Here is a 17668-nt window from a genome sequence, read left to right on the forward strand (position 1 = left end):
TAATGAAATAGTTTCCCAAGATCATAAAGATAGCAAGTGATGGAGCCAAGGTTCAAACATAGGCACACACTTAGACGAGTGTCTTCAAATCATTTCCTCCAGTGCAGGGCAGCTAAGACCAGTGGAATATGTAATGTATTTGATATCAGAAAGCAAATATTTTTTAAATGAATTCTTTTCTATATGATAAAATTATCTTCTGTATAAGCATTTCCTTTATTCAGTTTTAAAATAATTTTCAATTTAAAATATATTAAAATTCAGTAAAATTTATAAAAATCATATTTATTGACTTGAGAGAGAGGGGAAGGGGAAGAGAGTTCTCGATATGTGGTTCCACTTATTTATGTGTTCATTGGTTGCATCTTGCATTTGCCCTGACCAGGAATTGAACTAAACCTTGGCATCTCAGGATGACACTCTAACCAACTGAACTGCCAGGCCAGGGCCCAATAAAATATTTTTGCATCAACTAAAATTTGGATTTACTGAGTAAAAATAGTACACTTCCTAGTTCTTACTCAGTTTTAAGTATTTTAAACTTTTAAACATAAAAACTCCAAGTAGGTACACACGATGACAGAAATGAAGTGACTGAAGTTCTAGTTTTCAGTGTATATATAGGTCTTAAAATTTTGTTAAATTTTTATCTAGTATGTTGTTTGATGTTATTATAAATGGATTTTTTTAAATTTCAGGTTTTAATGGTTTGCTGTTAATACACAGAAATATAATTACAATTTTTTGAAGTAAAATTTACAAGTGATATCATGCACACATTTGAAGTATACAGTTTAATGAGTTTTGGCAAATGTGTGCACCCAAGTGACCACTACTGTGATCGAGATGAAAAACATTTCCATTTCTAAAAGTTTTTTGTGCCCTTTCCTGGCCATCACAATCCACATCTCTGGCCCCAGGCAACCGCTCATCTTTCTGTTGCTACAGATTTTATGTTTCCTGGAGTTCCACATGAACAGAATCATAATGTCTTTTGTACCTGGCTTCTGTTGTTCAACATAATAGTTTTGTAATTCAGCTTTGCATTGTATCTGGCTTCTTTTTGTTGCTGCATAGTATTTCATTGTATGGAATTTTTATGCTTTCACTTTCTCACTTATTGATAGAAATTTGAGTTGACAGTTTTTGACTATTATGAATAAAACTACTATGAATATTTGTTTGCAAACATGTTTTCATTTCTCTTGAGTGAGTATCCAGGAGTGGAATTGCTGAGATGGGGAGATATATAGGTATAGATATATAGATATATAGATATATAGATAGATTATAGATAGATAGATAGATAGATAGATAGATAGATATACACTATTAAGCATATATTTAACACGACAGAAAACTGCCAGTTTTCTGAAGTGGTACCAATTTACATCAGCAATGTAAAGAGTCCAGATTACTTTGCTGACTCGCCAATACTTAGTATTGTCAGTCTTTTTAATTTTAAGCATTGTAGTGGGTATACAGAACTATCTTATGGTTTTTGTTTTGCATTTCCCTGCTGATGAGTGATGTTGAGCATGTTTTCATGTGCTTATTGACCACTGATAATCTTTGTAAATTGTTCCAATCTTCACTCCAAACAGTCCCTAGTCTGGTAGTAACAATGCTACAGTTTATTGACTTTATCATGTGTATGACACTATGTACATTACACCAATTTCAAGAAGGTAAAAATTACTCCATTTTAGAGATGAGAAAACAGGCCATGCAGAATTAACTTGATCCTAAGAATTCAGAGCACAATAAAGATTAGTAGACCCAATTTTGAAGATTACAGCAAGGTTTGAATCAAACGTGACCTGAAAAGCCCAGTCAAATTTTGAACACAGACGGCCTGGGTTTCTTGTCCTCTTTCAGACATGATTTGTAAGCACAGATTCTGGATTAGACCGCTTGTCTTCAGATCTCAGCTCCAACAAATGAATCAGTGCCCACTTCACAGGACAATACAAAGTGAGGAGAGGGCCCCCGCAAGAAGGCTGTGAGATGGGGGTGGAACAATGCTGCTCACCTTGGTTTTGCTGAGGCTGCTATTCTTCCTGCTCTCCCATTGGCTCTAGGAGGATGTAGGATGATCCCCAGGGAAAATCAGAGAGGAGGGCATGGATAAAAAGTTAAGGATTTTAGTTCTTTCTATGTACATAACTTTCATGCTAAAGGGAAAAACGGATTCAATAACCCAACTCATTTAAAGAACAGGCAAGCAATAGCTATATAATGCAGGTGTTGTTTTTTTAAATTTCTGTATATAGAATAGCCATGAGGATATAAAATACAGTTAAAGAAATGGAACGGCCAAAGCATGACCTGTGGACATGAAGAACGGCGTTTGGATCACTGGAAGGAATGGGAGTGCTGGGTGGCAGGGGGCAATGTGGGAAAAATCAGGACAACTGGAACAGCATAATCAATAAAATATAATTAAAAAAATTCCTCTCTGGCTGGTGTGATTCAGTGGGTTGAGTGCTGGCCTGTGAACCAAAGTGGGTTTGATTCCCAGTCGGGGCACATGCCTGGATTGTGAGCCAGGTCCCTGGTATGGGGTGTGCGAGAGACAACCACACATTGATGTTTTCTCACCTTCTCTTTCTCCCCCCCCCCCCGCTAAAATTAAATAAAATATTTAAAATAAAAAATTCCTGTTAGTAGATACTCAAGTTCATTTAAAGTACCAAAGATTATGTAATGTGCCAAGAAAATCAAAGCGAGTAAGACATGATCTTGGTCCTTAAAAGGCTCACAGTCTAGCTTAAGTGCTACAGTGAGAGGAGGTCAGCAAAACACTGTGTGGAATAAATCATTCTGCCGAGAGGGCTGTGGAGTCTACAAAAACTTTCACAGAGAAACATCAGACATTAGCGGATTTAGACATTAAATTGTACAAAAACTTGACCCTATGATTGGCTTAGTGTAGAGAGAAATTGATTCATTCTCAGGTCTAACTTAAGTCCTCTAAGAAGACAGAAGTATCCAATATAACAAAACAAATCTACCATTGGGATCAAGTAATTAACTGTATGGTATAGAGCTAATTGCTTCTTTCACTGCCTGGGGTTGGGGGGCACCTGTCTTTATCAAGAATTGGTCCAAGTATTTTAAGACTTCATCCTAAGTAAATGTAAATCAGTATGTTAATTCTCCATTTCCCCACCCATATTTGTAAGAAGTAGCTTAATGAGATGCATACACATAGCAGAAAGACTGTTTGGTCTAAATATCAAAGTTTATTGAAATAAAATAGAATCTATAATAAAAAATACTAAGAGTGTTACCACTGGTTACAGTTTTGAGTATATTAACAAGAAATCCAACATTTTAATCCAAGTATGACACCATCTTTGTGGTACAGTAACAAACATGAAATTAAATGAATACTGAATAATCCTGTCAGAAATATTTTATACTTTCCCATCTATGCTCAATATATCTTTTTTTTAAGGAATATCCTCCAAAAGTAAAACTTTTGAATCTTGACAGTTTTTAGAGTTATATAGTTTTAGCGTAATTAGTATTTAAAAGAGTAACTTTCACAGAAATTCAATTCAGCCCTAAGTTGGGTAGGTGTTTTATGCTGTCTATTCAAAAAATGTAGTTCAGTGTTCTATCAGTTCTAAGGTTGCTATTATTCTTAAACTGATATTAAGAATGGTCAAAAGCTGGTCATAAAGCAAAACAGATGAACTATCTCAGAAGTAGGAAGGGCATTAAGATAGTAAATAAAAAGGAGAAAAGACAGGCACTCATACACTGTATGTTTAAACTCGTTGAGAACCTTGTTTCAATGGGCCAGTCTCGGCCGGGCACGGAGATCTCTGACATTTCATAGCAACTTCTTGACCCAAATAGTCTGACAGTAAAGTAAAGGAAGAAAACTTATTTATTCTTGCTGTATTTCAAGATCACTTTCTTTACAGTCTTTACATTTCACTTGCTACTCCCCTAATATGTGCCACAATTCAATTGTTCTGCACAATTCAAGGAGAAAAGACTCACATGCACTAATGTTAGGAAATGACTTTCAGGGTTTCTCTGAAGCTTCACAAGTGAAGATTATTCCTTTTGCTGACTGTTGTGTAACAATCATACATCAGTCTTCTATCATATTGTCTTACTTGTGATGTGCAGATCTGTGAAAACAACAGTTGTCATTTTATTGAGGAAGATAAAGCATTGTAACAAAAACCACTGGAAGCTTTTCAAATCCTCATCTTTCAAAATCTGTAAAGTTTAGATGTCCTACTGTATACTCTGGAAAAAAATATTATTTCACACAAGATGTAAAAAGGAACAAGAATATGACAAATTTGAGACACACAGGACATTTCATCTTTTCAAAGATTAAATGACAAGCTTAGTCTTAACATACATCCCATTGGTTAGAACTGCTCAGCAGTCAGTTATAACGTTCACTTGGACAGGTCACTGACTTGGAATTTACATGGGCAATTAAATTTCCTGACTTCCTGTTTAAAGTTGTAGCTACTGAAGCCAATGAAGCCAGGATCACCTTTAGAAAAAATTGTCTTTGTGCATGTTCTATCCAGGAGGCATCCCTACATTTCAAAGCAGGACATTACAGTAAGGATGGATATAATGTTCTTAGTTATTGGTGACAAGTTACTACATGATTTGAGGGAACTCTTAGAATATCTGATTAAGTAGATTTTTGTAGAAAAACAATACAATTTTTTTTCTTTAAGCTACTGTGGTTTAAAGCTTAGGTTTTGTATTTCTGCCATGGGATTTCAACACCTTATCTGGGATAGTACCATGCCCTAAAAAACATCAGTTCTAGGCAGACAAGTCTACATTTCTTCCTTTTTCAGAAAAATAGCATGAAGTTGAACTTGAGGCAGTAGTTGGAGACTTTTACGCTGTTCTTGAGTTTAATGTTTTTGAGATAGATGTGCAATTAGAAACTAGAGTCCTTCACATAAAAATATGTATGCAGCCCTGGCTGGTGTAGCTCAGTGGATTGAGCACGGGCCTGTGAAGCAAAGGGTCGCTAGTTCGATTCCCAGTCTAGGGTATATGCCTGGGTTGCAGGCCAGGTCCCAGCAGGGGACGCATGAGAGGCAACCACACATTGATGTTTCTCTCCATTCTTTCTCCTTCCCATCCCGTCTCTAAAAATAAATAATAAAATATTTTTAAAAATATGTATGCATATCAATTCATTAAACTCAAATTACTAAAAGCAGAAACATGAGGATTAAATCAAATACACGCGTGAATTAAAATTTAGATCTTCAAAGTTAACTTTATCTGGGTCCTGCAATATGTCACTTAGACTCCATTATCTGCCTTCTGCAATTTATTTTGTTCAGGAAGCCTTCTATTTTAAATTTTAGTTTGTGTTACAGTGTCACCAAGAACAATAACCTCAATTCTTCATGTTGTCCCAAAAGCGACACAGGTGTTTGACATCAGTTATAAAAAAAAGACACTAAATTCCCAAACCTGCCCTGGCTAGTGTGGCTCAGGAGAATGCATGCTGGCCTGCAAACCAAAGGATTTGCCAGTTCAATTCCCAGCCAGGGCACAAGCCTGGGTTGTGGGCCAGGTCCTCAGTGAGGGGAATGTGAGAGGAAACCGATCGACATCTCTCTTTCTCCCTCCCCTTCTTTCCCTCTCTCTAAAAATAAATAAAATCTTAGAAAAAAATACTACAGAACCTAAGAACTCTGATTCTGATGAGTTCCTTCAACATTATTCTCTAAAAAAATTTAAAATTCACTTATCAAATGACATTTTATACTAAAAAATAATTTAAGTAGCCCTAGAAATGGCAGTAATTGAGATCTAAATGCATTCCATCCACGCAATAAAGTTTACATATATGGTACTAATAACCTGATACCATTGTACTTTGTTCCATGGAGGAAAAGGCAGAGAATCTAAATATTTATATATATGAAAGGTACTGGGAAAAATGCAGTTTCAGTGCTTTTTATTCTTCCCAAATACCCTTGATTTTGACCCTCTAGTCCACAGAACACAAAAGAACTGTAAAAGACATTTTGGGAGGAGATGATGCCATACTCAAAGACCTGGTAATTCTACAGATTATGACAGCATTAAAAAACGGGCTTAAGAAATAGTCATTGGGGAAAAACCTGACTTCCAAGAACAAAAGCTGTGCAATATTTATAATTCCTTAGGTAACACTTTGTGCTTATACTATGCCCTTTATTCATGAGTGCAAAGCACTAAAAAAGTGTCATTTATATATTTAGAGTAAATTGAGGCACAGAAAGTCCACCATGGCAACTTAAAAGCCAGGTTTTTAGATAATTCAGAATTCCACACTTTCAATTCATTAAACTAGAACTATCTTAATGTCTCCATCTTATTCTATCAAACATAACTCACAACTATAGTTTAAGTTATATGCCCAAGCAGTGTGTGATCGGTAAAGCACACAGCTTTCCATCACATTGGGAATAACTGGTATATTGAATAGGAAAGTTTGTTTCGCTTTCTAAAAGAATTTTTTTAAATAAGTGAGATTGTTTGAGGACAGTTCTGGAAATTCTTGCCTTGATTTTTCTGCTTCGTCTGCCTACATTCATGTAGGGACCACAATAATTCTTTCCTTAAATATCTATTTGACTTCTAGTCCCTTTCTCTCAGGATCTTCTGTCTCTTACAGAGCTGAAGTGGCGATTCGTTAAAATAAGTTTTTGCTGCAAGTACGAAATGGTTAACGTTGGGTTCGGTCAAGTAATCTCTGACTCTAACTTGCTTAATCAAAACTAAGATCAAGAAGTATGAGGAAGAATTCAAAACATAATAAGGGGTAAGTAGTCAAATACTAAAAATGTGAGGCAATGAAACAAGATACATTCCAATGCCTAATCCTAAACTTAAATTTATGCCTCGTTCAGCCAACCTGACACCTCGAAACATAGCAGTTACCTTACCTAAGCACAATAGACCAGCGTATTACAGGAAGCAGCCACTGCCAATTTTAACCACCTCAAACTGCTTAGTCTTTGTATTCTTCATATGTTGACTCTTAAATTTGAGGAAAATTCCCAGATTCCTTTAAGAATCTAATTAAACTAATGGATCCTTGCTTTATAAATATACAGTAAGTGCTTTTAAATGCTGATAACCTATTGTAATCATGGCATTATTGATTCAACAGTATTAGATATGAAAACAATTCATATTGTTAATAAAGACTGTTCACTAACCTTAAGGAATAGATTTTGAAAGTATGTGAAAGTGTAGTGATCATTTCATTCATTCATGTATCTCTCTTACTAGCCAGTGTTAGTGTAAATGTGCCCCTAATCTAGCCTAAGAATATTAAAAACAAAAATGTTTGACTTCTAACTGCTGCTAGCAGTATACAGATAACAATTTTCAAGTACTGCAAAATACTGTGAAGGAAAGAGTTTAATACACCACCACCAAATTCCAATGTACCCAAACTAGCAATGAAATGTCTGGATATAATGTGTTGCCTTGAGAAAAATATAAGAAAATAAAGACACAATAGCTCTAAATTCTTTATAATTTTCAAGGATGGGAAACCAGTATCTCTGAGAAGTTTGTTTTAATAGAATCGAACATTTCATTTTTCCCCCATAGTAATCAAAGCAAACATTTTATCATTATTACTCTTGGTATATCAAACATTCCAGGAATGTAAGAAAATCTGACTTGGAAATCCAACATAGAAAAAGGTTAAGTTAACAAACACATTACATGTTTAACTACTTCTTGTGAGTACACACTGACATCTACTTATCTGACAGCACTGCTGCTTCTGAGCGAGCTACTTTGTGTTTCCAAGGGAATGGAGAATGGCAGTACCACCTTTAGAACAAAGTAAGACAACAGGAGCAAATAACAGAAGAATAGCTTCTACATATACATTTTTGAGGGCAATAAATAGATCAGTATATAATCATGGGAAAATATGCCTCAAATACGCTTTGTAAAATTTCTCAGGACTCACTGTTTCACTTTTTCTTATTAAAATATAATGCACTATCACTACTATCTGTTCTGGGAAAAACAAACCCTGAGGTTTTAGTTTCCTCCTTCAACCAGAGTGACATCAAGAGTAAACCTGGACTAAGGTCAACTTGTTTGAGCCAGCGAGACTTCTGTGGTACATTTGATTACTTTACCAATGTATGCATATTCTGTGTTAGTATCAAGATGCACCAAATATTTTACATCAAAGTTTTATATCCCAAACAGGTTCTCTGATGATTATCATGCTAGCATAGGAAATTTGAAGAAATAACAAATGGTATAACATAAATAGACATGCAATACATAAGACATAAAAGATACAGCTTGACCCTGGATTTTTCCCTTAGAATAATTCCTTCCATAAATAAGACTTAACTTTTTACACACAGACTAATCCTATAGCTTGTCTTAGATCACAGAGAATGTTAAGGACATTTAGACCATATTTTTTGGTAGTCTATTGTCACCCAAGACCACAAATGACATTCTCCAAGTGGATGCTCAAGTTAGACTGATGCTCTTAAATTTACTGAGGCTTAGAATGTAAATCACATAACTACTTGCAGCAGCAATAGCTGTTTCAAAAATGACTAAAACAAACTTTTAAATATAAAGCATATAAAAAGGGACTATTAAGGATAGTTTTTCGAACTATACCTAGAAATACAGGAACATATGTGTTGCCTCATGATTAAATTCAATAAATATTCTTTTTGAGTCCTACAAACACTACAAGATCTTATAGTTTTATTTGGTTCCCGTAAGTTAAAAAATCTGATTGCTTTTATATAAATTCCTCCAACAGATTTTTATTAATTCTTTTTTACTAGACTCAGAAATGATCTCTAACTTTCTTTCAGAAATGTGCTTTTTTGTTGGTTTTAGTAAGTATACTTAATTTCCTAGCAAATAAACATGATTTAAATTTTAAGGTTCAAGGTAATTCTAGAAAAAGGTAGACACTGAACCATTTTCTTCTCTCCACGCCCATATTTACAAAGCCTCGCACCCACTGTGGTTTCCTTCCTACTCTCGCTACGCTACCAGGAAACAGTTAACTGTGGTCCAAGTTACCTATGTGAAAGATTTCAAAACTCCTCAAAATTTCACAACACTACAAAGTCATAATATCTGCTTTTGATAAGATGAGATTAGTGTTATGTAATTTTTTGCTACTAGAAAAGAAATACAAATCTCCATTTTGTCTAATTAAATCCAAGCTGCGTGATCAGTTCTCATGATGAAATCTAAAATGTACATTCCTAAAGAAAGGTAAAGCTGTTCAAGGGCTGAACTACTCTGATATACAATTAGGAGTTATTTATTCCTGTTATTTTTTGTCTTTTTTCCTTTTTCAACCCCTACATTAAACCCCTGGTTTCTTGTGGATTTAACATTGAAGAAATTAATTTCAGAAACTATTGTGCTAATAGTTAGCTTTCAGGAAGGAATCAGACAAAGTCAATTACCTCCATTCATTGTTAGAACAGAAGATAAAATAGCTTACTAACTGATAGGAGTTATGAATGTCACTATGACACAAAGTTTGCTGTGATTTGCTTATTTGGCTACAAGTGCAGTATTTTTCATGAATGACAACACACAGCATTTCCAACTTGTAACATGAAACTCCAGCTCATAAAGAGTGTACTGTGTGACTTGAAAAAGTTTGATTGTAGCTAAGTAACAACCTTTCCCCTGAAAAACATGAACAAAATCCATTGGGAAATCAGGCACAGACGGTATTTATCGGTTTTTCTTCCTTTCCTCCTGTGGTTTTGTTTCTTAAGAAATACAGATGGTTCCAATAGAATCCAACACTTGTTACAAAATAACACAACTATTTTTTTCCTTTTCTTTTTCTTTATCTTTTTCTCGAGGTTCCTTTCGTTTACGTTCACTATTCCCAGATTGTTTTCCACTTGATGGAGAGGCTTGTGCTGGCTGGCTTTGCTTTAGGAAAAATAAACAGGAAGAAATTACCTTAACTTTTCTAAGGTACTTAATCATAGTTATCTAGAAAAAAAAAACCACATGAGTGAAAGGACTCAATGGAAAAAGAAGCTACTGGTGTATAGACTTGTTATGTTACATGGTATCTAGTAGTTGCTTCTACCATTCTGGATAAATATAATTAATGTATCTATTAGCCTAAGTAAATAGAACTTCAAACAATAAATAACATTGTAATATTACACTGCCCAAAGCCTCAAATTCAAGATATATTTATGATGAAGCTTAGAGAAATGTTAATGAAAATGACACCATTTGGTAAACTATAATAGTTCTCCAAGACCACAGTAAATACCATAATAAACAGATTTTAAAAGAACAAAAATGCTGTAAACAGAATGTGGAATAAGTGCATCCAGTGAAACAAGAGACATTTTCAAATGAAAAGCTAATCATAAATGGTAGGTCTTCACTTTTAAGCGTGTGGTAGTGAGTATTTGAACTAGAAATAGATATGTATTTTACCGGAGACCTCTGTACTTAAATCTTCTTCAGCCCTTAAAGGGCAACTTGCTTTCTTATACACACAGATCAAAGGACCAATGCTTGCAAACTACAGTTAAACATTAACATGGGATTTTTAAAAACCACTAATGCAATGAGAGTTAACATATAGAAATCTACTTAATAGTCACATTTTCAGTGCTTAAAACATTCAACTAGGAAAAGTAAAAGGTAGGAAACTACTAATCTTTGTAGGATACTTAGTACATGTCAGACACTGGGTTTAGTTGCTCTCGACCACAACCTAAGAGTTAAGTTTATCTTCTATTTTACAGACAGGGCAAATGAGGCTAAGAAGCAGAGGGCTTTGTCTAAGGGGTTGCAGGAAATGCAAATCCATATCCATCTGGCTCAGAAGTCTACATTCTTTCCATTGTACCTCACACTGTCCTCCAACTGACAGAAAAGACGATTTAAATTGATTTTATATTCTTTGCAGATATTTAGTAACTTCAAAAATAAATTTGAAAAACCTTGTCATCAGAACCTTAGGAAACATAACATCACTAAATGAAAAAAATATTAAGATAATAAAAATGTTATAAAACCTAATGGCTGCTAAAATGCTAACATAATTGAAGAGTCAATCAATACCTAATTAAAAATTTTTATCTAAGCATGAATATTTTTATAGTTATAGTGATCATTATGTTTAAGAATAAGAACAGCCCTGGCTGGCATAGCTCAGTGGATTGAGCGCGGGCCTGCGAACCAGAGTATCGAGGTTCGATTCCCAGTCAGGGCATATGCCTGGGTTGCAGGCCAGTTCCCAGCAGGGGATGCATGAGAGGCAACCATACATTGATGTTTCTCTCCCACTCTTTCTCCTTCCCTTCCCCTCTCTCAATAAATAAATAAAATATTTTTAAAAAAAAGAATAAGAACACTAAGGGGGTGGGCTGGGATAGGAGTAAAAGTCAGAATAGTATAGTTAAAAATAATTAAATTAAAAAATTTTAATGTAAAACATTTCTCATAGCATGTGATACAGATTGCATTATTAATAAATATAACCATTATTCATTTATAAAAAAGAATAAGAACACTAGTATTACCGGAGCCTGTGTGGAAACAGAGGCAGAAGCAGCAGCGGCTGCTGCTTGTTCCTGTTCCTGGTAATATTGAGAAGCCCGTCTGTCCTCTTCTTCTTGGAGTTTCTTTGCCAGTTCCAAATCACTGATTCCTTCAGGTATTTGTTCCCAATTGATCTCTTGGCTCTGCTGTTCTTGTTGTAAAGACAATGCCATAAGGTAGTCCTAAGAAATTAAATTATCACCATCTTTAGCTGTGAAACTTTACCCAAGAACTAGTAAGTGTAAACATAGAGGTTACATCTACAAGACTATGAGAATGGCTTTTAAAAAACATACTAGAGCTGAAATGTGAAAAACAAAGTTATCCAAGTATTTCTGTTTGGGAATATAAACTTATTTCAGTGATGCTGCCATTGTTCTAAATATTTTTGGGATTCATTTGAAGTTCTTTCTAGAAACAGTATATAAGGCATTTGAAAAAATTTTAAAATTATTGTAATCTGTTTTCTTTTCCATCTAATGTAACAAAAATCTTCTGTTCACTTTTTTATTGTTTTAAATTTTATTTATTTATTTTTAGAGAGAGGGGAAGGGAAGCAGAAAGAGAGGAAGAGAAACATCAATGTGTGGTTGCCTCTCACACGCCCCCTAATGGGGACCTGGCCTGCAACCCAGGCATGTGCCCTGACTGGGAATTGAACCAGCAACCTTTTGGTTCCCAGGCTAGCACCCAATCCACTTAGCCATACCAGCCAGGGCATGAAAATCTTATGTTTAAAAAAACCATACACATTTTTCAAAATTATTTATTAAAACTCTTCCAAAACAAGATTTTTAAAGTCAACAGAGTTGTCCTCCATACAGTCATACTCAATTACTTAACCACTTAACCATATACACATGCAGATTATTTCTTGTGAGAAAAAGTGATGCCTCTTTGGTCAAAAGTTGTATTATCTAACTTAACACCCACTTTCACTAGGAATTAGTGCTGAGTGAAACTTGACTACTCTGTGCACCTTCTTAAAATTAAAAAATAAAAATAAAAATAAAAAATTGCATAGGGTGTGTTGCTTGTGAAGTCCTTGTACTATCTAGCATGACCATCTTACTGATACCAAGAATCTGTCCTTCAAATTTTTCCCTCAATTCTTCAAACTCCACTCTTTGCCAAGTCCCCTGGTCTTCAATCCACTCCTTCCTTGCTACTGCCTTTGTGGGAGGGTGTATGTAATCTCAGTACCTTACAACTGGACCTCCTGTGACAAGCTGTTGCTTTACCACCATTCTCTCTGTTCCAATATCTTGTACATATAATGATTAGAAAAACTGTTTACATTTTTTCTTAAGTGATACTAAAAAACAATGTCCCTATACAGCTTCTGAAACACAATGAGTATGTTTATTATTATGACTGTCAAAGAAAAGCAGAAAGTCCTAAAAATACTGACATTTGTTTGAATCAAGTATTCCTCTGTGCATTCATTCTTTGCTATTCAAATTGCCATCATATAACAACATATAGTATTAGTTGGTCAAATAACTGCTAGAACTACAAAATCTTTGAGGGCAAAATCAAATGATTTATCTTTCTGTCTCCAGGACCTAGTTATAGTGCCAAGAATATATTGCTCAATTACTATTGGCTAAATGAACGTGGTCTCTATGAACTCAAATTGTTATTAGCAAAACATTGGTTAACCATTTAACATAACAATATTTTAGCCTCAGTTAGAGAAGTCACATTACCAGTCCACTTCTAGTAATAAACATTGTGGCGGCAAGCCTGCTCACCTGTTGCAGGCAAAAATCTTATGTCTCAGTTCTAAATGGATATTCTTCTCACTAATCTACTCTTCCTTAACTTGGACTGTAAGGCTTAGAATACCCATCTACACTTTACCCAGTGCATGCTATCTTCAAGACTCCCTCTTTTCTATGTTTTCTTATTAGCCAAAATATACCCCAAATACGTACTTGTCTCTTCATCTCTACCACCCAAGGCTAAACATCATCCCTTCTTGCTTGGACTACTAGTCCTATGTCCTTCCTCTGTAGTCTCCATCTAGCAACCAACCAACCTACCTACCTACCTTCCTTCCTCCCTCCCTCTCTCCCTCCCTCCTTTCCTTCCTCCATTTTTAATCCTCACCCAAGGACATGCCCACTGATCCCAGAGGGAGAAGTGGGAGAGAGAGAGAGAAACCAGTGTGAGAGAGAAATATCAATTGGCCACCTTGTGCATGTGCCCCACACTACCACCAACTAAGCCGCCCAGCCAGGGCCACATAGCAACCTTATAAAAAGGTGAAGCGGCCTTGACTGGTTTGGCTCAGTGGCTTGGGTGTTGCCGCATAAGCTAAAGGGTCGCTATTTTGATTAGTACCCTAATCAAAATAGCGACCTTGCCTGAGTTGCAGGGTACTTGCCTGGGTTGCAGGCCAGGTCCCCAGTAAAGGGTGTGTGAGAGGCAACTGATTGATGTTTCTGTCCTCTCCCCTACCTCACCACCCCTTTGTCTAAAAATAAATTTAAAAAAATTTTTTTCAAGGTGAAGTAGATCATGTCACTTCTATGTGGTATACTTGGACCATCTTTCCTACTACAACTGAAATAAAATTCAAACTCTTTACCATGACCATCACAGTTCTGTATGATGTGGTCTTCTGAAGTATGTAATTAATGTACATACAGAATGATCACTTATCTATTTAGGAAGTGTCAGGAAAATTTCACAAGTATATTGATGAATAAATCTTCAAAAGTTTTGAATAACTAAATTCATATTTGAAAGGGATGAGCATTTTAAACAAAATAAAGAAGACAAAACAAATGTACCTGATCTATTTGATCTTGTTGTCCTCTGTATACAGTTTCAGGATCTGATGGAGGCCGCAGATGAAATTCCGAGTCACAGAAATTTCCATCGCCGTCAACATTGTGTAGGCTTTCCCAAACAACTTTTTCTTCAGTAAGAAACCCCTGGTCTGTTACCAGCAAATACAGTAGACCCTTAAGAAAAAAATAACAAAAGAAAAAGGACTGTTAAATTAAGTAAAACTAATCACCGTATTTTTCAGACTATAAGATGCACTTTACCCCCCAAATTTGGGAGGAAAATGGGAGTGGATCTTATAGTCTGAATGTAGAGTTACATTCACATTGGTGAAATATTATGTTATTTATGTTCCTAAATATTTTACCACATTTTTGCTTCAAAAAATGTTTTCCTATTTTCCTCCTCTAAAAGCTAGGTGCATCTTATGGTCCGGAAAACACAATCATATTTAAGAGAAATTTGATAGTCTGTACACTTGAAGCATATTAATTATTCCTACTAGTTAGATATACACAACATAGTAAATAGTAGACAAAGTAGATATCTTATTTGTTCACTGCATTAAATATACCTATCTTTGAATATAGTTTATAATTGGTACACTACAGTATAATGAGAAATTATACTGTAATTTGAGGAGCTACTGGCATGCTCAACAAATAAATGACTTATAGATAGCCTCTGGGGGTTTATAATCTCATTTCGAAAATGGAAAAGTACTGTACAATTTCCTAAAGAATATATCAGGTAACAAATAAGACAGTGTTGCACTAAAATACTATCACATTGCCTATAGTCATAAGTCTATCTGACTAATCCAATTCATACCACTTTTTCCTTCCACTGTACCATCAGTTGCTCTTCCTTCACACACCAATGGTACTTTGTACCTATTTCTACTGTACCACTGAATCACACTATACATGCTTGTGTTTTCCTGCCCCATTCCCCAGGCTATATGTTTTAATCTCTATATTTTTGGCCCTTAGTCACTGCCAAAGAATTTAGCATTGAACTCTAATTTTTCATATGCTTTAGTTCTAACTCCAATCATGTGTAAAGTGTCCCTAGTATATCACATAAGAATTGTAAACCATTTTCTTCAGATTTGCCAAGGGTGTGACTCTCATTTACTTGTTCAGAGTTCCCACTGGTTAATACAGTGTTTATTATTGCACGAAATCATACTTTTCATGTTCTCTCTGATCATCACAATTAATCTTAATAATTAAGAATAAGAAATTCATTTAAAGAGTTTGACAGTGTAGGTAGAGAAATTATTGAATTAATTCTGAAACTTTAAAAATGAAATAATTATTTTTGAACATTTATTACGGGCTCACTGAGAGACATGACTCTTCCTAATGTACAAATTCTTTCCTGCTGTCTACTACCAGTTACATTCAAGAGTTAGCTATAGATATTGGCTGATTTATATGGTCAATTATTATATAGCAGCATGAAATTATTATAGCAGCATGAAGAGTATTCATATTTTGATATAAAATTTAAAGACATTGTTTTAAGTAAAAATTAAGTCCAGGTTAATACTTTTAAAAAAAAGTCAGGTATGTTTCAATTCATCAAATACCTGAATGCCTATCATATGCTCAACACTATGCAAAGTGCTTGAGGATTCATATCATAGAAAATAATAATTCTACCTTAGTGGGTATTAGCACTTTATACACTGAATTGTAGTTATCTGCTTACTTAATTATCCCTCAATACATTTCAAGCTCCTTGAGGGCCAGAGCCATGGTCCTTATGATCTATTGTAACATATTTTTAATACCCAGTTAGAGTCTACCTTGTCCTAGAATAATTTAAGAAAAAATGAAAAGTCCTTTCCAGCCAACTTTCTACTGAATAGATCTGACCCTTCTGTTCATACTTATCACAATATACTTCAACATACCATTACATTATACTATATATAGGCTTTATAATTTATTTTATGTCAATCATATTAGATTGGCTGTGTGCTTGGGGAGGAACCACAATCTTATCAACAATTTTTCTCCAAATGATACTTTAGGATGGGTAATTTCTATGATGGTTTCTATTAAAGCTATTATTATCCATAGCATGTGAATATTTATATGTGTTATCTAAAAAGGTATTCTATTCCTGGTATAACTGACCCATCTTCTCAAGGACCATCAGCCTCAATTTCTTCCTCTTTTAGATCTTGACATTTATCACAACCATATGTAAATGGTCCACTGTCAACAATGCTTATCACTCAATAGTCTTTTACATAACTGCAGTATAGAATAGTAAAGTATTTATTCATTTAATATTGAACACCTTCGGCCCACTTTTCCTGAGAGTCTACAGTTAAATTACTGTCAAGAATACTTTTTGCTTTTTTATACGCCATCACTTTTGCTACACTATCTAGTCAGAGCTTTCTTTTCTAAGCCCTACTCTTCTTTCTAATCTCATTCACCAGTCTCGAAAATACCAATTTCATAAAAAATAATATAGGGTGCATATATTAAATTATTTATTCATGTATAAAATGTATAAATTATACAAAAATGATAAAAACCAACAAATGATTTTTATAGTTTTTTGGATGAGGCAATTGAATAACAAAAGAAAATTGGTAATATCTTGATAAATTAGTTCTGTATAGAGTATGAATAACATGACGACAATATCATTACAATTTATAAATGGATACAATTAAACTTGGTAAATAAAATAAAAAGTAAGTAATTCCAGCCTTTCAAATACAGAGGAAAGCACTACCTGAGTATTTTTGGTTAACTATTTGGATTTGAATTACTTAACATCTTTGAACTTAAGTTTTCTTTTCTTATGAAGAGATATAGAGACAGATCTAAAAATTTCTAGGTTATTTTATGAATTGAAAGATGAACTTTATTCCTACTCAACAAACATAAATTTCATCTACAAACAGGTCTACCTAGAGAGGCAGAGCTGTTGACAATGTGGACTTGAAGTTAGATTGGCGCTGCTCACAAGCTGAGTGGTCTTGGGCTAGTAACTTAGGGCCTTTAAATATGTTCTCTCAGTTGTAAAGTAATAAGGGAGTAATAATACTCACAGTTGTGCAAATTAAATGAGACAATGAATATAAAGTGCTTAGCACAATGCAAAGCACATGGTGCTTAATGAATATAAGATATTATATTCATGATTATTACCTACTTATCTCAGTTTCTGTATCTTCCTTCTTCTCCCAGTTAAGAGAAAAGAAAAAATCTCTTTGCCTATACTATGGGGTTTACCACTT

At 34.6% G+C, this 17668-nt stretch overlaps 1 protein-coding gene across 2 annotated transcripts in view; it reads right to left on the reverse strand.

Moving 5' to 3' along the window:
- Positions 1-3225: 3225 nt before the first annotated feature.
- Positions 3226-17668, reverse strand: part of MINDY2 (MINDY lysine 48 deubiquitinase 2) — an 81615-nt gene continuing 67172 nt past the window's right edge. Inside the window, exons 7-9 of one of the 2 annotated variants that reach the window (XM_037151002.2) lie at positions 14403-14576; positions 11586-11786; positions 3226-4148 (exon numbers count right to left, since the gene is read on the reverse strand). In XM_037151002.2, coding sequence (XP_037006897.2) covers positions 4059-4148; positions 11586-11786; positions 14403-14576 — 465 coding nt within the window. In that variant the 3' untranslated portion in view covers positions 3226-4058. Of the gene's footprint in view, positions 9967-11585; positions 11787-14402; positions 14577-17668 lie in introns of both variants that reach the window. The other variant, XM_037151001.2, reaches the window with a different exon arrangement.

The sequence above is a fragment of the Artibeus jamaicensis genome, unplaced genomic scaffold, assembly GCF_021234435.1.
Source record: "Artibeus jamaicensis isolate MK-2021 breed Jamaican fruit bat unplaced genomic scaffold, CSHL_Jam_final contig_548, whole genome shotgun sequence".
Taxonomy (NCBI): domain Eukaryota; kingdom Metazoa; phylum Chordata; class Mammalia; order Chiroptera; family Phyllostomidae; genus Artibeus; species Artibeus jamaicensis.